General features: G+C 36.6%; 1 protein-coding gene across 6 annotated transcripts in view; it reads right to left on the minus strand.

Moving 5' to 3' along the window:
* Positions 1–22,680, minus strand: part of BMPR2 (bone morphogenetic protein receptor type 2) — a 178,691-nt gene that overhangs the window by 84,358 nt on the left and 71,653 nt on the right. For 2 of the 6 annotated variants that reach the window (XM_057747163.1, XM_057747160.1), the window contains exons 1-2: positions 8,585–8,649; positions 6,734–6,816 (exon numbers count right to left, since the gene is read on the minus strand). The exons of 1 other annotated variant lie outside the window; for it this stretch is intronic. In XM_057747163.1, coding sequence (XP_057603146.1) covers positions 6,734–6,816; positions 8,585–8,646 — 145 coding nt within the window. In that variant the 5' untranslated portion in view covers positions 8,647–8,649. Of the gene's footprint in view, positions 1–6,733; positions 6,817–8,584; positions 8,650–17,873; positions 17,918–20,187; positions 20,298–22,680 lie in introns of those variants that run through there. 3 more of the 6 variants (XM_057747161.1, XM_057747164.1, XM_057747165.1) reach the window with 3 other exon arrangements.

A 22,680-nucleotide genomic window follows, 5' to 3' on the forward strand; every position in this document is an offset into this window, starting at 1 on the left:
GATGTTATGGAAAAACCCGAACAAATTTTCTGGCCAAACCAACAGACTGCAGCAAGCTATCCAGGAGATCTAGCTAAGATAATTGATGAAGGTAGCTGTACTAAACAACAGATTTTTTCAATGCAGATGAAAGAACCTTGTGTTGAAAGAAGATGCCATCTAGGACTGTCAGAGCTAGAGAGAAGTCAATGCCTTGCTTCAAAGGACAGGCTGACTCTCTTCTTAGAGGCTAATGCAGCTGGTGACTTGAAGTGGAGGCCAATGCTCACCTACCATTCCGAAAATCCTGGGGCCCTTAAGAATTATGCTAAATCTACTCTGCCTGTGCTCTATAAATGGAACAACAAAACCTGGATGACAGTGCATCTGTTTACAGCATGGCTTGCTGAATATCTTAAGCCCACTGTTAGGACCTACTGCTCAGAAAAAAAAGATTCCTTTCAAAATATTACTGCTCACTGACAGTGCACCTGGTCACCAAAGAGCTCTTATGGGGATGTACAAAGAGATTAATGCTGTTTACCTGGCTGCTAGCACAACATCCATTCTGCAGCCTAAAGATCAAAGCGTTATTACGACTTCCAAGTCTTATTTAAGAAATACATTGTGTAAGGCTATGGCTGGCATAGATAGTGATTGCTCTGATGGATATGGGCAAAGTCAATTGAAAACCTTCTGGAAACCATTCTGGTTGCCATTTAGAACATTTGTGATTCATGGAAAGAGGTCAAAATATCAACATTAACAGGAGTTTGGAATAAAGGATTCAGAATATTACATAAACTTAGTTGATAAACCAGCAGCAGGGTTTCAGAGGATTGGCTCCACTTTTGAAAGAAGTTCTATAGCGGGTAAAATGCTATCAAAAAGCACCACATGCAACAGAGAAGTTGCTTGTGAAAGGAAGAGTGAATTGATGCAGCAAACTTCATGACTGTCTTATCTTCAAAATTACCACAGCTACCTACTTCAGTAACCATCACCCTGATCAGTCAGCAGCCATCAACAACGGAGGAAAGACCCTACAACGGCAAAAAGACTGACTCGCTAAAAGCTCGTGTGACAGTTAGCATCTTTGAGCAATAAAGCATTTTTAAATTAAGATACATACGTTGTTTTTTAGACATAACTTTTAAATGCACTGGGAAAAGAAAAAATTCACGTGACTCACTTTTTTGGTCATATTTGCTTTATTATGGTGGTCTAGAACCAAACTCACAATATCTCCAAGGTACGCCTGTATATAAAGTTAAATAACCCTAAGTAATACTCTATGTTGTTTATGTATGCATACATTATGTACTAAAACTATAGGTACACGGGGAAAAGGGGGATTCATTCCAACCCAGGAAAGCATTAGTTTTGGAAAAGAGGAAAGAGAATGAAATTAGGGAGTGGAGTTTTAACTAATCTGATCCATGCACACACATTTTTAAAACTAATATATGACAAAGTGCAAATTGACAAAATGTAACACGTTAAATCTTGGTCTTCAGTATTTGTCTGAGTGTTAGTACGTCTGAAATACTTCACAACAAAAAATAATTTTTTTAGGGACTTCCCTGGTCGTCCAGTGGTTAAGAGCACACCTTCCAATTCAGGGGATGCAAGTTCAATCCCTATTTAGGGAGTTAAGATCCCATATGCCGTGGGGCAACTAAGCCCTTGCACTGCAACTACTGAGCACGCAAGCCACAACTAGAGAATCCGAGTGCTCCAACTACAGAGCCCATGCACCACAACTACAGAGCCCACATGCCACAACTACAGAGCCCATGTTCTCTGGAGCCTGCACACCAACTAGAGAGCTAGTGCACTAAAACTACTGCGCTCGCATGCCACAACGAAAAACCCATGCACCACAATGAGGATCTCGCGTGCCGCAACTGACACCAGACACAACCCCCACCCCCAACCCCCAAAATTTAAACTTTAAATGCTGGGCTTTTTGGCAATGTAAATGTTCTAGATGTGATTCATACAACTAGAGTGCTGAGGAGAACTTCAGTGTTAACAGTTCAATTTCTTCCATTTCATAAATGAAGAAATTGGGTTAAACTAAAACAATGCATAAAAATAGAATACCCTAACAGAGTTTTGAACACAGAATGGCTAAGACTAAAAAAATCACAAAGCCTACCTACAGTTGAGCATTTGGGGAAAAACAATTTTATGGGGGGATGTATCCCAGGTGTGCAAGGCTGGTTTAAAATTCAAAAATCAATTGATGTAACCTACCACATCAACAGACTAAAGAAGAAAACTCAAATGACCACGTCAATAAATGAAGGAAAAGTGTTTAACAAAATCAATACTCATTCATGATTAAAAAAAACTAGGAATACAGGGGAACTGCCTTATCTTGATTTTGATAGTGGAGGAGTCTGGGTAGGGGGTAAATGGGAACTGTATACTTTCCAGGTAATTTTGCTGCAAACCTCAAAGTACTATAAAAAAAATAAAGTCTCTTTAAAAAAAAAAAAGTATGGGACAAGGGGAATGGAGAGGCATGATGAAAAGTTGGATAAAAGATGAAATTACTGCAATAGCTACATTAAAAAAAAATTAGCCACGAAACATATTTTGATTGGTAGGTGTTGGTTAATACTCTGAGTACAAATAAACTGATGAACAGCAATTTGGGAAGGATGGCCTGTGGTGGGAGGGTACCAATTTGGAGATGTGTGGAAGAGGTATTTTTTGGTTTGTTTTGTTTTGGTTGTCAAAATAACTGAGGGGTTTTCACTGGCTTTAATGCCAGTGGCCAGGGGTACTAAATATTCTGCAACATACAAAACAGCTTTGCAGGTAAAAGAATCATCCCTTCCAAAATGCAAGCTCACCCTCATACTAGGGAGATACAAAGAAAATTTATGATATGGTTCCTCACATTTAAGAATATAAGAAAATATAATACACATAATCCAAATTTTGTGAATATGTTTGCCAAATAACTTGAGAGTGCCTAAAAGGAATCTGACTTTCTCTTTTCTTTACCATTAAATAGTCAACTGCAGTCAATTCTTATTCTCAGTCAAACCAATTGTTGCTTCTGATTTAAAACTCATGTTTTCTTGCTTCCCCTGAATCCTGGAATCATCATTTTTAGGTCAAAACTGTTAGCACAGCTCATAGTGAACACTGGATTTTCAGAGGTGAAGCTTGATTTTAGTTCCTTTTCACCAACCTAGGAAACTGGTGGACTAATTATAAAGGCTTTTTTCTTTTTAATTCAATAAATGTATTAGCAGGTCCTAAATACTGTTCTTTTTATTATACATTTATTGATACTCAGATAATCTTTCCAATATAAAAAGTTCAGTCCTTTTTCATTTCTTTTCCTTGTTTTGAAAATGACAGTTATTTTATAAATCCATGGTGTCAGCACATTCTATTTCAGCATTTCCATCTTTTCCTCTGCTTCTGTGAGAGCTTCTCAAGGTATCATCCCAAGCCTCTTACTCAGTTTTGTGGTACCACATCTATTCTTTACTTCCTTTAATACTAATTTAATTTTTCCTACTGAATTGTTTTATTATAAAAACTTGCAAATCACAGAAAAGTATAACATATATACAACATAAACCACAGTATTCACCATCCAGATTTAACAAATGTTAATACTTTCTCATATCAGCTTTGATCTATTCTAAACCTTTATATCTACACTTGGAAACTTACCTGACCCTTCCCTGACTCTATTTCCTTGGAATAACCACATTCATGGAATTTGTGTTTAACCCTTAAATGTATCTTTTCATATTTTTACTACATATACAATAATATATGGATCCACAAATAATATTTGGCAATCTTTGCGGGTATTTTTAAATTTGCATAAAAGGTAGTACATATGATCCTAAAACTTGTTTTTTTTAAACACTATTGCTTTTGAGATTCATCAAAATTTATTTAATTTTTAGTTACATTCCTTAAAACATACGTACAAGGATGTTCTTCCTCCATGCTTTCAAATATTCTTATGGTTTTTATTTCCTTAGTAACAAAATTACTCTAATGCCAAATGCCAAACAATTTAAAAATTTGTGGGTTTTAATTCCATCTAATTTTCAGATGTACAATCAAGCTCTAAGAATTCCAAATAATCTTCTACTTTTCATAGTAAGAGTTTTTATTATTTTATTCAACAGAACTGAGAAAAGCTCTATTGATAAATCATGTTTGCCAAATAACTAAAAGTGGGTAACAGGAGTATGAGGATTCTGGAAGTGAGTAGCCAGGTGGCAGCTGACAAAAGTTTCATAAACAAGTATCCAAAAAACTAGAACTTTAGGAAAGCAAAGGAGGAGAGTTCACTAAACGGGGAACACTTAAAGAAAAAAAGCCAGAATTCCAGCAAAGACATGAAAACAACAGTATATTTGGCAGCAGGACATCTTACTTTCTCAGCCCAACATTTTAAGAACAGCCTACACTTTTTCTATCTTTAAGATACTGCATGCAAGCGAGGTCTATAAATGTAAAACTCTAGAAATTGTACACCAATATAGAGAGCACTTTTCCAAATTAACTCCACAACAGCTTTTTAGAAGCTAGTGATAACCAATTTATACCCTGAGGAGATCTGACAGACATGAAAATTGTAGTTATAATAACAGCTTATTTACGGGCAGATACACATTGGAGAACAAAATAAATAAGAAAATTAGTTTAAAAAATAAAAAATTTACATCTCAAGTCAAAAGGAAAGCAACTTTTTAAAATACAATGAAGGAAAATGCGACATGAAAGAAATGTTTACCATTTGGTTGGCATCTGCTTTGAATATCTGTTAAACTCAGAGATATAGAAAGAATAAAAAGAGTCTGAAAGAGTAGAGCAGAGGCCAAATTCTACCAGAGGGTATTTAACAAAGAAAACAAGGGTATCAAGCATTCAATTTTTTAAAAAATTAATTTTACAGATGTGGCAAATGCATTATTACAGAATTGGACATGTGTTATCATACCATCTAAGCAGAAGGTGTCCAATTATTTAACCTATGTTTTGTCCTTGAAGTAAAAATGCCCCATTTTATTGTCTGACACGAGAAAGAAAAAGATAAAAAAAGAAACTTTGACAAAGAAGAATGAGCACATGTTTCCAAAGATCTCAATGACTTATCTATAATATTTAAAAAATATATAAAACCAAAGTTTGCTAAAAATAAAATATTATCTTTTTATTTGTATTCTTTTCTTCTAAACAAAGAATCATTAAAGATATACATTGCTGAAGAAATCACCAAAAACATGATTATTATGAGAAACAGTTATCTCACAGCCATGTAAATGAGTTATACTAATAGAAATTCACTATAATAGAGCTAAGATCAAGATCTATTAAGTGGCACTTTATTATAAAATTTTATTACACTGATGGTTTTACATAAAAAATGGTTAAAATTTTTCACATATTCTCTATTATAAAATCAGATCTCCGCTTATGATATATCTTGAAGTGGATGTCTCAGTATAGTACATATACGGAACACATATTAATAAACAAGTACTGATTTGGGGGCAATATATATTAATACACAGGAGGCTAGATGCCATATGAGATTTTAAAGTATTTTTAAGACAACTGTCATGGGCTGAAACTTTGTTCAACAAATAATTATAGAGCACCTTCTTCGTGACAAAAATTGTGTCAGATACTGGGGATGAAGCAATGAACAAAACTTTCATCATCTGAAGCAATAAATAACTGAAACATGACGTGCCCATCATGATACACAGAACCCAAATGTATTAAGGCTATTATTCTAGCTCAAAATCTTACAACATGAAGCTTAATCTCATTCATTATTTTGGATCAGATGCTAATAATACTAGTGTCGATAGATAGATGATAAACGTATTTTGAAAATAGGAGCTAGTTGGCAGACACTGGTGTACAGTGTACTGGAAAGGTATATTCTCCCTCTAAAATACAAACTGATATTTGACACTTTAAAAAAAGGGAGAGAGGGAGGGAAGAATACAGTTCAATTTATAAATTTATTGCTACTAAAAAGGAGAGTTTATACTACTCTGAACCTTTTAAGAGAGACCCACGTGTGAAGCTATGTATACTGTACAGCTCATGCAATCTCCAAACTCAGGTTCACCACAGCTTGCAGACATACATGAAAGGGCTTTGAAAAGTATCATACATACAGAAATTACCTTTCTGCAATGAGCAATACTACTTTAAAGCCATTGCTTCCAAACAAAAACTCTCTACTTCTTAAAAGGGTTCATTATAATGGATTTTTACTGAAGAAAGCAAACCAAATTAGAAGCAATCACAGCCGTGCCTCTTACTCAAAATAGGATTAACCTCATTTATATGATCCGTAAGATCTTGAAAGGCTTCCAAACACTGTCTATATCTGTACTATCCAATATAATTTTCTGCAATGATGGAAATATTCTATGATCTATACTGTCCAATACAGTAGCCATTATCAAACACTTGAAATATGGCTAATGTGACAAAAAAGAACTATTTTTTGTTTTAATTTTAATTAATTTAAATGTAAATTTAAATAGCCACTGCTATGGACTGAATTGCATCCCCACAAAATTCGTATGTTGAAGCCCTAACTTCCAAAGTAGTTGTATTTAGAGAGGGGGCCTTTGGGAAATAAGTAGGTTTGGTAGAGGTCATGAGGATGGGACCCTCACTATGGGATTAGTGCCATTATAAGAAGAGAAACCAGACAGCCTGCATACTCTCCCCTACTCACCCATGCCATGTGAGGACACAGCCAGAAGGTGGCTGTCTGCAAACCAGCCAGCACCCTGAATTTGGACTTCCCAGCCTCCAGAACTGTAAGAAATAAATTCCTGTGATTTAAGCCACTCAATCTATGGTATTTTATATGGCAGTTCGAGTTGACTAATACAGCCACATGTAGATAATGACATAATTAAATAGTGCAGATCTAGTAGTTTATATAAATATAATAGGCACTATATACAAACAAAACTAGTTTGAGATTATGCTCACTTTTTGCTTTTATTCTTTAAAGCACAATTGTAAACTGTTATGACAACCCTGCTCCTCCAAAAAAGACTTAATTTTCTTAGCCTCCGAGCAAGTACTATAAAAGAGTGTTCAGTATCTTAACAAGGTACTAGGTTACAAAAGGGCATCAGACTGTCGCCAAGCATATATATCAGGCTTCTTGCCAAATGGATTTCCTGCAAATAATCTTTTCTTACATATATGAAAGTTCTCAATATTAGTATTCCAGTAGTATCTTGATAAATTCTATTTAACCAGAAATAAATAAGAAAATTAAATGAGTAGTCATCTTAGTCTTACTCTAATATTCTGCTCATCTTCCTATTAGCATTCCTTACCAAAACTTTTGATTAACAGCATTTCTCACTAAAACTTATGGTTAAAAGTAATCAACAGAATTAAAGACGGCAGGTAGAATTTCTGGAAATGAGTAGATTATAAAGTACTTACTCAAAAAACCTGACCACAGTACAAACTGAGCTGAGAGCCACAATTTGACCTTATCACTTCCTTGTTTGATTTTTATTTCCAACCCCCTTAAGATGATATAAAAGGACCTGCATGACCTAGTAACTGCAAATCTTTCCAGCTTTATCCAACAGCAACCACCGTGTACCACTGTCCTTCTCACCTTAGAATATTCATGCTTTCTATTCCTTTTACCTAGAATGCCTAATTTACTCAACCTCTTTTCATCCTAACATTTCCTCTTCAAAGAATCTCTCCCTATTCACCACAGAGCAGTGAGGAAGGTAACTCCTATCATATGCTCCAGAGCATTCTATACTTTACACAATCTGTGCAACTTATTACTTTTATGTGCCTGACATTCATCAAATTGTAAGCTCTAAATAAAAGCAGGGGCTGGGTCCCTGTTCACCACTGTTGTGGGAAAACATTCAGAAGTCTTTCTGAAACCTTGAAAATGTTACTAAAAGTAATTAAAGTATGTGGGCTGAGCGACTGGATGCAGGATGTCCTGCTTGAGCAGCGGAGGAACTAAGGGTGCTGGGCGTGGAGTCCATGGGGGCACAGGCTACCGTGGAAAAAGAATATTGACCCTCTCTGGGGGTGCAGCCCCTTTCTCACTTGCACACCTCATATCATCTGTTTGGCCCCGGAGGATGGCTGGTTAGCCAGAGACGGGTAAGATTCCTCAGGGGAGGAACAACCTAAGACAGGCACAGTCGCAGAAGGGCCAACAGGGGTGGGGCACAGACCCTTAATCCTTTTGAGAGAGGTCTCCTGCCCCCAGGGCTGCTTTGCTCTCCATGCCCAGCTCAAATCCACACCCTGCTCAAATCTACACCCTGCTCAAATGGACCCAGGAGGCAAACAAAGATCACTGCCCCCAGTTATGTGAACCTTTGTTTGTTTACTTCAAAGATAACCTTGTTTGTGGGACTAAACTGGGAGTGTTAGATCCTTAGGCTATGCCAAGAACTCAATAAAAGCAACCTGGGATCAATCAGCGAGGCTCTTGATCCTAGAGGTCTTGAGTCCCCCGGTCCCATCTTTCTCTTAAATCTGTGTCTGTGTTTTCTTTAAGCTTGCGGCACCCGTCACTCACCTCAAGTCCCAGAGCTGGTCTCGGCACACTGTGTCCTCAGCACATGGCATTATATCAAGCATTCAATATATATTTATTGAATACATGAATGATTAATGTGTTTCCTTCCCCAATTTTTTGCCAAGGACAAGAAGTATTACTACAACCAAAATTTTTGAAATGAATAAAAGTAGGGCACACCAGCAAAATGAAACCCTATGTCCATGCAAAAACAAGTATAATAACAGCTTTATTTACAATGGCCCCCCCAAATGGACACTATCCAAGTGTCCATAAATTGGTGGATGGATCAACAAAATGTTAATATAATATTAACATTTAAATATTAATATTTTAAAAATATTAATGTAAATATTAATGAGCATTAAAAAGAATCTTTGGGGTATGATGAAAACATTCTATATGTCGATTGTGGTGGACGGATTTCATAAGTATATACAATTATAAGAATTCATCAAATTATACAGTTTAAACATGCAGTTTATACCTCAAATAGGTCCATTTTCAAAAAGACAGGTATACAGTGTAAAACTGAACAAGAACAGGACAACATAGTCCAGAGGAATTTTTCATGCATATTGTGAAATGATATATACAAATATTTCCCTGAGGCACAGAACCTTATGCCTAATCTATAATCCTCTTAAAAGCTGGTGCTATGAATGAATATAAATTTTCCCTTAGTTTTGCTGGCAGGAATTTAAGATCTTCACTGCCTATGTAAACAATCCAAGAGTCACATAGCATCCATTTTTCAGTAGCTGTAATATATTTGCATGTACTGGAAAAGTCTAAATGCCTTATCTTTACCCTGGAACAAAGTTCAGGGACTAGTTCTGGGTATGCCTGTATGTTTGGCTTCTGTTTATCTAAGCGTCAAAATGAACTATCTAAAATAAACAACACAGGAACCTTGCAGTAATGGGGCAAATAACTAAATAACTGACACAACAGTATCCTGTTCTTAGAACACACATTTCTCAGGACAAATATAATTGGGATTTCAGAGTATCACTACAAAGATAGAGTGTCTTAACCTAAAAGAAATGTCCCTGAAAAATTTGGTGTAAACTCGAATTTCTAAATTCAATTACAATAAATCAAATAAAGTATTTTCCCAATCCTTTCAAAAATTAAATAATTATCTCAATTTATATATTTCTTTATCCAGATTAAAACAGATTAAACTGCCATTCTGCTGAGCATTCCCATAATGTCAAAGAGAGAGCAAAGTGGGAAGAAGATTACAGTCTTCATAAAGTGCCTTTTCAGGATGTTCCTGAATTTGATGCTATGTTGGGAGTCCCTGAAACTACCCTAGGACACACAAGACTCAGCATGTCGTCGTACTCATGGCTATAATTTACTACAGCAAAATAATGCAGAACCAAAACCAGCAAAGGGAAGAGCTATATGAGGAGGTGTCCAGAGGAAACCAGGTACAAGCTTCCAAGGGTCTTCTCCCCTTGGAGTCATAGAGGATGCATTTAATTCCTCCAGCATTGAATTGTGAGAAATGTCTAACCAAGGAAGCTTATTAGAGACTCTGCAACCAAAGTTTTTATTGGGGTCACGAAGGCAGCCTCTGCTTAGCACACGCAAAAATTCCAGACTCCTAGAAGAAAAAGAGATACTCAACATAAACCATATTGTTTGTATAAATAGTTTAAGCATAGTAAACCACTCTTACCAGTTATGAAATTGTGGGAGCAACCCTAGAATCCAATTTTTCTCAGGTGCTAGCCAAGGGCCAATCTTATAAGCAGATCTTTCTAAAGATAGCAACCTTGCTTTCTGTAAACTCCTTTACTGAATAGATGCCAAAAGAGAATGGCAACAAAAGGCTGATTAAAAACACACACAAACACTTTTGAGCACTGGGTTGCAAGGCTGATCAGCTGTCTGAACAGACATGGGCCTCGGACACCATGTTGCCAGGTCAACCAGCTGTCCAACTGGACTTGGGCCTGAGTTGCCAGGACACTGGTTCAAATGATTTCTTCATTAAACATGGCTGAGGTGAAATATAACTTTAAAGGTAAATCACAGACTCTCTCAAATTCTCTTTCTCTCTCTCAATCAAAAAACATGCAAAAAATAATAGTTTTATCATTATTGTAAGCATTACCATTTTTATTACCATAATTTATTAATGTTTCAATGTTATAGCAGCAGTAGTGGTCAAATGAAATAAAAACCCAAGTACAGTTTCTCCATCCAAAAAGGGTGTCCAATTGACTGAGGGGAAGCAAAAAAACAACAACAAAACACCACACACAAACACACACAAGAGCAACAACACAAGAGCAACAACTCTGGGCTGACAGAATGCCTCAAGTAGTCCAAGCTCTCCTAAACAGCAATGAGATACAGTGTTCTCCCCTAATTTACAGCAACAGTAACCCACTGACTGCATAACAGTCAGTCATTAAAGAGTCGGTCAAATACTTATTAAGTACCTGTTATACTCCAGGCACTGGAGATATGGTAGGAACAAGATACAGTATATAGGGAGACAGGATTAAGATGGTGGAGTAGGAGGATGTGTGCTCACTCCCTCTTGCAAGAGCACCGGAGTTACAACTAAACACTGAACAATCATTGACAGAAAGACACTGGAACTCACCAAAAAAGACACCCCACATTCAGAGAAAAAGGAGAAGCCGCAATGAGAAGGAAGCATGCACGAGCCTCCTAGATAGCTTCCTCCACAAGAGGGCAGACAGCAGTATCAAGCAGTATCAGCAGTATTTCGTCTTGTGGAACTGAAAACCACAGCCACAGAGAAATACAGAAAATGAAAAAGCAGAGGACTTTATATCAGGTGAAGGGACAGGATAAAACCCCAGAAAAACAACTCAATGAAGAGGAGATAGGCACCCTTACAGAAAAAGAATTCAGAATAATGATGGTGAAGATGATCCAGGACTTTGAAAAAAGACTGGATACAAAGATCAAAAAGTTTACCAAAGACCTAGAAGAATTAAAGAGCAAACAAACAGAGATATGCAACACAATAACTGAAATGAAAAATACACTAGAAGGAACCAATAGCAGATTAACTGAGGCAGAAGGGCAAATAAGTGACCTGGAAGACAGAATGGTGAAAATCACTGATGTGGAAAAGAATAAGGAAAAAAGAATGAAAAGAAATGAAGACAGCCTAAGAGACCTCTGGGACAATGTTAAACGCACTAACATTTGCATTATAGGGGTCCCAGAAGGAGAAGAGAGAGAGAAAGGACCTGAGAATATATTGGAAGAGATTCTAGTTGAAAACTTCCCTAATGTGGGAAAGGAAATAGCTACCCAAGTGCAGGAAGCACAGAGAGTCCCAGGCAGGATAAACCCAAGGAGGAACACGCCAAGACATACAGTAGTCAAATTGACAAAAATTAAAGACAGAGAAATGTTATTAAAAGCAACAAGGGGAAAACGACAAATAACATACAAGGGAACTCCCATCAGGTTAACAGCTGATTTCTCAGCAGAAACTCTGCAAGCCAAAAGGGAGTGGCATGATATATTTCAAGTGATGAAAGGGAAGGACCTACAACCAAGAATACTCTACCCAGCAAGGATCTCATTCAGATTCGACAGAGAAATCAAAAGCTTTACAGACAAGCAACAGCTAAGAGAATTCAGCACCACCAAACCAGCCCTACAACAAATGCAAAAGGAACTTCTCTAAGCAGGAAACAGAAGAGAAAAGGACCTACAAAAACAAAAACAAAACAATTAAGAACATGGTAATAGGAACATACACATCAATAATTACCTTGAATGTAAATGGACTAAATGCACCAACCAAAAGACACAGACTGGCTGAATGGATACAAAAACAAGACCCATATATATGCTGTCTCCAAGAGACCCACTTCAGACCTAGGGACACATACAGATGGAAAGTGAGGGGATGAAAAAAGATATTCCATGCAAATGAAAATCAAAAGAAAGCTGGAGTAGCAATAGTCATATCAGATAAAATAGACTTTAACATAAAAAATGTTACAAGAGACAAGAAAGGACATTACATAAAGATCAAGGGATCCATCCAAGAAGAAGAGATAACAATTACAAATACATATGCACCCAACATAGGAGCATCTCAATACATAAGGCAAATGCTAACAACTATGAAAGAGGAAATGCAAGGCAGAAACAGAGACACAGATGTAGAGAACAAACACATGGACACCAAGTGGGGAAAGTGGGGGGGGGGGGGGTTGGGGGGGATGAATTGGGAGATTGGGATACCAAATTGTACACTCTAAATATATGCTGTTTATTGTCTGTTAACTGTATCTCAAAAAAGTTAAAAAAAAAAAAATACAGTATACATACATACAGTAATAGACAATGACTTTACCCTCAAGAAGCTTATATTCTAGTGAAGACAAATAAATATAGAAGAATTTCATAGGATGGCTTTGAATGACTCAGTTTTTCCTCCTATGTTACAATCAGTGGTCATTCTCAGTAGCTACTCTTACAAGGGTAATCTTTAGAGTATCCTAAAAATATTCTTTATCTACACACTTTGCCACAGTTTTCCATAAAAGCAACTTGATGTTTTATATAAAAAAATTTTAATGTGGATGCTCTTGAGTCCCTGAATTTCCTTTCAAACTCTTATGCTAAGGAAATAAAGAACTAGTATGTCTCTAGGTCTATCCACCTCATTACATATAGCTCCATTTCATTCCTTTTTATGGATGAGTAATATTCCATTGTTTATATGTGCCACATCTTCTTTATCCATTCATTTGTTGATGGGCATTTAGGTTGCTTCCATGTCCTGGCTATTGTAAACAGTGCTGCAATGAACATTATGGTACATGTTTCTTTTTGGATTATGGATGCAGATACAGAGAATGGACTGGAGGACAGGGGGTTGGGGGGCGGGGGGCGAAGGGGAAGCTGGGACAAAGTGAGAGAGTAACATAGACATATATATACCACCAACTGTAAAATACATAGCTAGTGGGAAGTTGCTGTATAACAAAGGGAGATGAACTCGATGATGGGTGATGCCTTAGAGGGCCAGGACAGGGAGAGCGGGAGGGAGTCACAGGAGAGAGGGGATATGGGGATATATGTCTAAATACAGCTGACTGACTTTGGTGTACCTCAAAAACTGGTACAAGAGTGTAAAGCAATTATATTCCAATAAAGAGCTTAAAAAAAAAAAAGAACTAGTATGTAAATATGTATAAGGGAACTTACTGAGCATTGTTTATAACAGTAAAAATTAGAAACAATCAGTTCTCTACTGATAAACATTTAGGTTATCAAAATAAGAGTATATCCAAAAATAAAATACTATGCAGCCATAAAAAATCATTTAGACTTCATTTGCTGACATGGTGGGGGGACAGTGATATATTTTTTAATGGAAAAGGCCATGGTAAACATTGGTGTAACATAATTCCATTTGTGTAAATTTGTGTATGTATGGGGTGGGGAGGGAGAAGAGGGAGAGACAGAGAGAGAGAGAGAGAGAGAGGGAGGGAGGGAGAAGGAGAGAGAAACAGAATCTGGAAGGATATATTCCAAACTATGGTGGGATGACATAGTATTGTTAACACATTCTTTATTACATTAAACTAACAGGATATCAACACTGAAGGCCTAAAAGATCCATTTTTATGGTTTATAGAGGGACTATCAACTAGAGAAAACAGAAGCAGATATAAAATTCCAGAAATTAAAAATTATTGTGCATATTTAATTATGAAGAATTTTCTCACTGGTATATTAATTTTCAAGTTTAAAATTCTTTATAAAAATTATGTTTTTATATCTTGAAGAATACCTATAAAAAAGGACAAAGACAGTATATGGTGATGGAATTTAGCAAGGATGTCACTTATCTACTACTCTTTAAAAAATGTCTAATTCACTAAAAAACTTGGTTTTCATTTCTAAAAATTAAAAAGCCTAAGATATACTTCTAAATGGAGAGTTAATCATAGGGGTAAAGATAGATAAATAAAATAGGACTATCTGATCCAAAGTTATATTGATCAAATTTCTAGCACTCAAACACACACACACACACACACACACACACACACACACACAAAACAAAACAAAACAAAACAAATCAAAAACACTGGCAACCTCCATAAAAACATTTCTATCCAAAAGAGTTTCACATATGAACACACTAAGGTCTTCAAAATCATACATATATAAACATAAACATACAAAAAAAACAACCCAGGAAAGAATGTAGAGCAACTGTAACTCTCATACATTACTCGTGAAATGCACGATGTGAGTCAAAAATTACCCGCACTCTGGCTGTAGAATTTAACTAACTTTTAAAAAAGACAAACACATCATTTGTCAACATAATCTCCTTACTTTTCAATACACTTTGTCCATCTGTCAACAAGCTTTCCCATTCCCTCATTAAAAAATATTTTACAGTCTATTATGTACCATGGAAGTGTTTGATTAGATTTATTAAAGCATAATTGACTAATGAAAACTGTATATAGTAAAAGATATACCTTGAAAATAAATTAATTAATTTAAAAAAATGTTTTAGGCTGAGATGCAAGCCACGAATGCACAGCTATCTTCGTTTCTTCATCAGAAATGAATCTTTGTCCTCATAGGACTGCTTTCAGGGGACCAAGCAGGTGAAAGTGCGAAGGAGCAAGATCAGGACTATAGGGAGGATGCTTCAACACCTGAAAACGAAGTTTTTGCAGTGTCGACAGTGTGGGCAGAAGTGTGTGGACGTGCATTGTCATGCAAGATCACAACACCCTTGGATAGCAGTCCTCTGCGTTTAATCTGAAGTTTAGGCTTCAGCTCTTCAATAAGCATCTCTATCCATTCATACACACTCCTTCACGACAAAACACTTTCTCCATACTGTGCACAAAGTCTTCGATAAATAACCACACCAGGTACACCCTCAGACCACAAAAAACAAATCACTGCACGCTGCTCTTCTTTTGTGCAAATCACAAGTGGGGCATCTATTTTTGCTTACACCACAGTTACAAATGAACTTGATGTAACACGTTCACAACTGCATAGCAGTGACTGGGGAGACAGTAGCCTTGAATGGAAAGTGCCAATAAGACAGTGTGGCCAACAAAAGTTTTAATGTAACTGCAGTGTGGATAATTTGTGACTCACCCTCATAAAACAGTATAGCCACTTCAGAAAAGTTGAGTGGTTTCCATGCTACACAATTTCTCTCCTAAGTTACCCCGTGAAGTGAAAACATGCCAGCACTCAAGATATTCATTCATATCAGCATTATTTACAATAGCTTAAAGAATACTACTCAACAATAAAAAGCAATGAACTACATATACATGCAACATGGGTAAATCTAAAAAAATATACATATGAAATACTAGAGACAAACACAAAAATGTCTAATGACTACTAAAGTCATTTATTTTTGTTTTTTTTTTATATAAATTTATTGATTTATTTATGTATTTTATTGGCTGTGTTGGGGCTTCGCTGCTGCACACGGGCTTTCTCTAGTTGTGGTGAGCGGGGGGTTACTCTTCACTGTGGTGCGTGGGCTTCTCATTGCAGTGGCCTTTCTTGTTGCAGAGCACAGGCTCTAGGCGCATGGGCTTCAATAGTTGCAGCACATGGGCTCAATAGTTGTGGCTCACGGGCTTAGTTGCTCTGTGGTATATGGTATCTTCCTGGGGCAGGGCTTGAACCCGTGTCCCCTGCATTGGCAGGCAGATTCTTACCCACTGCGCCACCTACCCACTGCGCCACCTAGGAAGTCCACTAAAGTCATTTATTTTTAAAGATAAAAAAGCACAAAATATACTTCTAAAGAACAGTTAATTCTACATTAATTAATTATATTAATTAATAAATTAATTTCACATATATTAAATACTAAAGATAAAATCAGAGACAGAAAACACATCAATAGTAATCTGGAGCAAAGACTGAGAGTAGGAAGCAATGGTAAACAGTTAAGAGGGAAAATTTTGAGGATGATGAAATGTTATTGATTGTGGTGATGATCACACAACCATATTCATTTTCCAAAACTTATAAAGCTGGGTACTTAGGGAATTTTTTATGTAAATTAAAGTTCAACAATACTGCACACGCGCGCGCACACACACCCCCCCCCCCCCACACACACACACACTCTGACAACTCAGCCATAACCTACTATCTACTACTCACCAAAACAAACCCCACTAAAAACATCTCTAAAGTCTTAAGTAAAATATAAATGCTACTGAATCAAATATTATAATAACTATATCCAGAATAGCCACATGAATATATAAGTATACATACATCCATGCTCCCAGTTATCTGAGAATACAAATTTTTAAAGCAAGCCGTACGCTTTTACTGTAACCAGCTCTTCATTCATATATAAATTCCTATCAAATCACTTATTTATACAGACAACTATATTTTTCATAATATGATCTATTCCAGAAAGAATAGAATAAATTAAATTGGGTAGAGAGTTTATTACTTCAATAAAACATGGTGTTATGGAGAAAGTACTGAACTGGGAATCAAAAGAATAGGTTTTCCTAATGATAGAATAGAATACAGAAGTTTTGTTTTGTCAAAAAGCAAAGAGGTCCAACTTTTACATTGTCAATCTATCAAGATTTCCTTTTTAGTTTATTTTTCTATCACACTAAATACAGAAAAGCCTTTTCTTTCCAGAGATTTAATGTGTTCAACTTCTTTTTTTAAAAATTTTTTGATTTTTTTTTCTTTTAAAGACTTTATTTTTTAGAGCAAAATTTACAGATTGACAGAAAAGTTGAGAGGACGGTAACACAGATTTCCTATATGCCCTCTGGCCCCACATATGCATAGCCTCCCCTATTATCAACATCCTCAACCAGACCAGTGCATTTCTTAGAACTGAGGAACCCACAATGACACATCATAACCACCCAAAGCCTATAGTTACCACAGGGTTCACTCCTGGTGTTATACATTCTGTGGGTCTGGACAGATGCATAATGACATTAATTCATCATTATAGTAGCATATAGAGTGTTTATACTGCCCTAAAATGTTAACTTCTATTTTATTCTCTTTTCTCATTGCCTTACTTTTCTTACAAAATTATTTCACTATAATCCATCTGTCATTTATTTGTAGGTATGATATGAAATAAAACTGTAAATTAACTTACCCAAAAGCAAACTAATCCTTCCATCCCCATATATTAAATACATTTACCTTCACCACTAAAAAACAAAAAAACAAAACCCAAAAAACAAACAAGGAAATCTTCACCCCCTACCTCCAAAACAACACCACAGGTCTTTCCATCTTATTTCTGTCACCAGTCAGGTTACAATGTTACTTGAAATAAATTACATAATTCCTCTAGGTTTCATTCTAAAAATCAAGAAATTGTTAAATTAAACCTTCCTTAGGGTCACATCTAATTCAACATCTAGGGCTGCATAATTCTAAAAATTTCATCACAAGCATATTTGCCTAAAATCTTTACTTCAAAAATAAACTTGCTAAGGAGAAAAAAAAAAAATGAAGACACTTAATCTCTATCCCACAAATCTAAGTTCAAACTCACTGAGGAAAAACTCCCCTGAGAATTATTTAGCAAGATTTTAAGCAATAATCCATCTTTCCTGTTTGAAAGATTAAAACTTTATAAAATTCTGCTGAGTGAAGTTAAATACTGTGAATGACAAAAACAGCAAAATCTAGACTGACAAAAAAATGTATATGAACAAAGAACAATATTTTATTTGTTTCTTTAAGGCAAAATTCTCAACCAGGGGCAATTTTACCCCCCAGGGGACTTCTCGTAATTTTAGGAGGCAATTTTTGTCACAACTGCAGCTGAGGGTGCCATTGGCATCTACGGTAGAGGACAGGGGTCCTACTAAAATTTTTACAATGCACATATACTTCCCCACGCAAAAAAATCATCCAGCACAAGATGTCAATAGTGCCAAGGTAGAACAGCCCTGCTCTAAGGGTATTACAATACAATATACCTTCTGAAATAGTGGGCAGAGATATATCAATTGTAGAATTATTCCCTACTTGGAAATATAAGTAAACACAAAAGCATATTCTTTCTTGCACCAGTCTTAAAAAATCTTTTTATGTGACACATCCAGGAAATTACAATAGCATCCACTAGGATGGCTATAATGAAAACAACAAATAATAAGAAATGTTGGCAAAGATGCATAAAAATTGGAACCCTCGTATATTGCTGACGGGACTATAAAATGCTTCAGCCACTTTGAGAAACACTCTGGCAGAGCCTTAAAAGGTTAATCAGAATTGTCACATGACCACGGAATTACTCTCCTAGATATGTACCCAAGAGAATTCAAAACATACATCCACATTAAAAACCTGTACACAAATATTCATAGCAGCATTAGCGATAAGAAAAAAAACTTGGAAACAACCCAAATCTTTATCAACTGATCAACAGATAAATAAAATGTGATAGAGCCATACAATGGATTTTTGGATAATTTTTTTTAAATGAAGTAAGCATAAGGAATCTCAAAGGATCCTGAATAGCCAAAACAATCCTGAGAAAGAACAAAGCTTGGAAGCCTCACACTTACTGATTACAAAACACTACAAAGCTACAGTAATCAAAACAGTAGGATACTGGCATAAAGACATATATAGACCAATAGAACAGAAGAGAGTGCCCAGAAATAAATCCTTTCAAGACTACACAAAGGAGAAACGAAGAGTCTCTTCAACAAATGGTGCTGGGAAAACTGAATTCCAAATGCAAAAGAAAAAAGTTGGACCCTTCCTTATCTTACACCACATAAAAAATTAACTCAAAATGGATTAAAGACCTAAACCTAAGACCTTAAACTATGTAAGTCCTAGAAGAAAACAGAAGAAAAACTTAATAACACTGAATTTGTCAATGATTTTATGGATACCACACAAAAAAGAACAAACAACAAAAGCAAATATAGACAAATGGGACTCTGTCAAACTGTAAAACTTCTGCCCAGCAAAGGAAACCATCAAGAGTGAAAAGGCAACCTACGGATGAGAGAAAATATCTGCAAATCATATATCTGACAAGGTATTATTATCCAGAATATGTAAACAACTCCTACAACTCAGTAACAACAAATCAAATAACCCAATTTAAAAATGGGAAAATCTGAATAGACATTTCTCCAAAGAAGATATATAAATGCTTAAGAAGAATCTAAAAAGATGCTCAACATCACTAATCATCAGGGAAATGCAAATCGAACCAACAAGGTATCACCTCATAACCCATCAGAATGTCCACTACTAAAAAAAAGCAGAAAATAATAAATGTTACCAAGTACTTAGAGAAACTGGAACTCTTGGGCACTGTTGATGGGAATGTAAAATGGTGCAGCCACTAAGGAAAACAGTATGGAGACTCCTCAGAAAATTAAAAATAGAACTACCACATATGATCCACCAATCCCACATCTGGATACATATCCAAAAGAATTGAAAACAGAATCTCTAAGAGATAGGTGCACATCCATTATATTTATCAGATACAGCTACTGTAACAAAATACTATAGACTGGGTAGCTTAAACAACAGAAACTTACTTCTCATAGCTTGAAGGTTGGAAGTACAAACTGCAAGTGCCAGCCAAGATTTGATTCTCCAGTGAGGGCTCTCTTCCTGGCTTGAGACAGCTTTCTTCTCATTACTGTGTCTGCACGTGATGGGGGAGGAGGGAGGAGAAGGAGGTATGGGGGTGGGGGTAGGGATAGGGAGAGCATGCTGTGGTGTCTCTTCCTTTTCATATAATGACACCACCCTGTTGGACTATCGGATTAGGGCCTAATTTTTATCACCTCCTCACCAGCCCTATCTCCAAATGCAGTCATATTGGGAGTTAGGGCTTCAACATCTGAATGGGGGGGTGGCAGGATTCAGTCTGTAGCACGCATGTTCATAACAGCCTCACCCATAATTATCAAGAGGCAGAAGCAACCGAAATGTTAACTGATAGATAAACGGATAAAGAAAATGTGGTATATACATGCAATGGAATATTACTCATCCTTAAAAAAAAGAAGGAAATACTGTCATATACTATCACATGGATGAGCCTTGAGGACATTACGCAAAGAGAAACAGAGCAGGCACAGAAAGACAAATGTATAATTGCACTAAAATGAAGTATCTAATGCTTTCAAACTCACAGAAATGGAAACCAGAATAGTGGTTGCCAGGGGTTAGAAGGAGGGAAGCGGAGGTGTTTTGTGGGTTTAGAGTTTCAGTCATGCAGGATAGAGGGGTTCTGGAGATCTGTTGCAAAACAATGTGCATTTGGTTGCACACTTGCAAATTTGGGGGAAGCTGAATTTTATGTTATGATTTTTGCCACAATAAAAAAGAAAAGAAGGGGGACTTCCCTGGTGGTGCAGTTGTTAAGAATCTGCCTGGATGGGGATTTGATTCCTAGTCCAGGAAGATCCCACATGCCACAGAGCAACTAAGCCTGCGTGCCACAACTGCTAAGCCTGCGCTCTAGAGACTGCGTGCCACAACTACTGAGCCCACGAGCCACAGCTACTGAAGCTTGCAGCACCCAGAGCCTGTGCTCCGCAATAAGAGAAGTTCCTACCTTCCACAACCAAGGAAAGCTTGTGTGCAGCAACAAAGACCTAACGCAGTCAATAAAAATTAATTTTTTTTAAAAAAATTAAGGAAGGAAGGAAGGAAGAGGGAGAAGGAGGAAGGAAAGGAAGGGAAAGCAAAGCAAAGCAAAGCAAAGCAAAGCAAAGCAAAGGAAAGCAAAGCAAAGGAAAGCAAAGCAAAGCAAAGCAAAGGAAAGGAAAGGAAAGGAAAGCAAAGGAAAGGAAGAAGTACTGATACATGCTATAAGATGAATGAACCATGAGGTCATCCACAAAAACACAAATGATATAGTTCCATTTATATAAAATGTAGAGAATAGCTGAAGACAGACAGAAAGTGGATTGGTAATTGCCTACACCTGGGATAAGGAGGTGTGTGTAGAAAATAAGAGATTTAACACTAACAGGTACAGGATTTCAGGTTGAGGAGAACCTATAATACATTTGACCTGTAAAATCATAGAATCATTGGAATTTTTTTTTTTAATAAATGGTACACAATTTTTTTAACATTTGATTTATTTATGTGTTTATTTATTTACAGCTGCGTTGGGTCTTTGCTGCTGCACGCGAGCTTTCCTTAGTTGCAGTAAGCAGGAGCTACTCTTCATTGCTGTGCTCAGGCTTCTCGTTGTGGCTTCTCCTGTTGCAGAGCATGGGCTCTATGCTTGTGGACTTCAGTATTTACAGCATGCAGGCTCAGCAGTTGTGGCTCACAGACTCTACAGCACAGGCTTAGCAGCTGTAGTGCATGGGCTTAGCTGCTCTGCGGCATGTGAGTTCCTCCCAGACCAGGGCTCGAATCTGTGTCCCTTGCATTGGCAAGCAGATTCTTAACCACTGTGCCACCAGGGAAGTCCCAAATGACTGGAATTTGAAGAGGATAATCATGTTAAGGTTCATTTAGGGTAATCCCCTTTATTTATGAGAGGTTAACCCAGATAAGTTACATGATTTCCTCAAGAAAACATTTTCATTATCCTATTTTCAATATATTTTGTAATTTTTAAATGAACTAAATTAATGTCCATTCTACAATCATCAAATAGTGTTTCTGAATTCAAAAAGATACTTATTGCAAATAACTCTCCTGCTGTCATCTCTGCTTTCCATTCAACACAAAAGAGAAAAAATGAAGAAAGTTTTGAAAGATTAGTATTATGATTATTTTATTATGTAAAAAATATACAAATATTACCCAATGTTTACTTAGCATCCTAAGAAATATACAACACCCTTTCATGACCAAAACACTCAATAAACCAGAAATAGAAGGGAACTTCTGTAACCTGATAAAGGGCATCTATGAAAAACCCACAGCTGGGACTTCCCTGGTAGAGCAGCGGTTAAGAATCTGCCTGCCAGTGCAGGTTTGATCCCTGGTATGGAAGATCACATGTCCCACAAAGCAACTAAGTTCATGCACCACAACGACTAAAGCCTGCACGCCCT

This window comes from Hippopotamus amphibius, chromosome 8 (assembly GCF_030028045.1).
Source record: "Hippopotamus amphibius kiboko isolate mHipAmp2 chromosome 8, mHipAmp2.hap2, whole genome shotgun sequence".
Lineage (NCBI taxonomy): Eukaryota > Metazoa > Chordata > Mammalia > Artiodactyla > Hippopotamidae > Hippopotamus > Hippopotamus amphibius.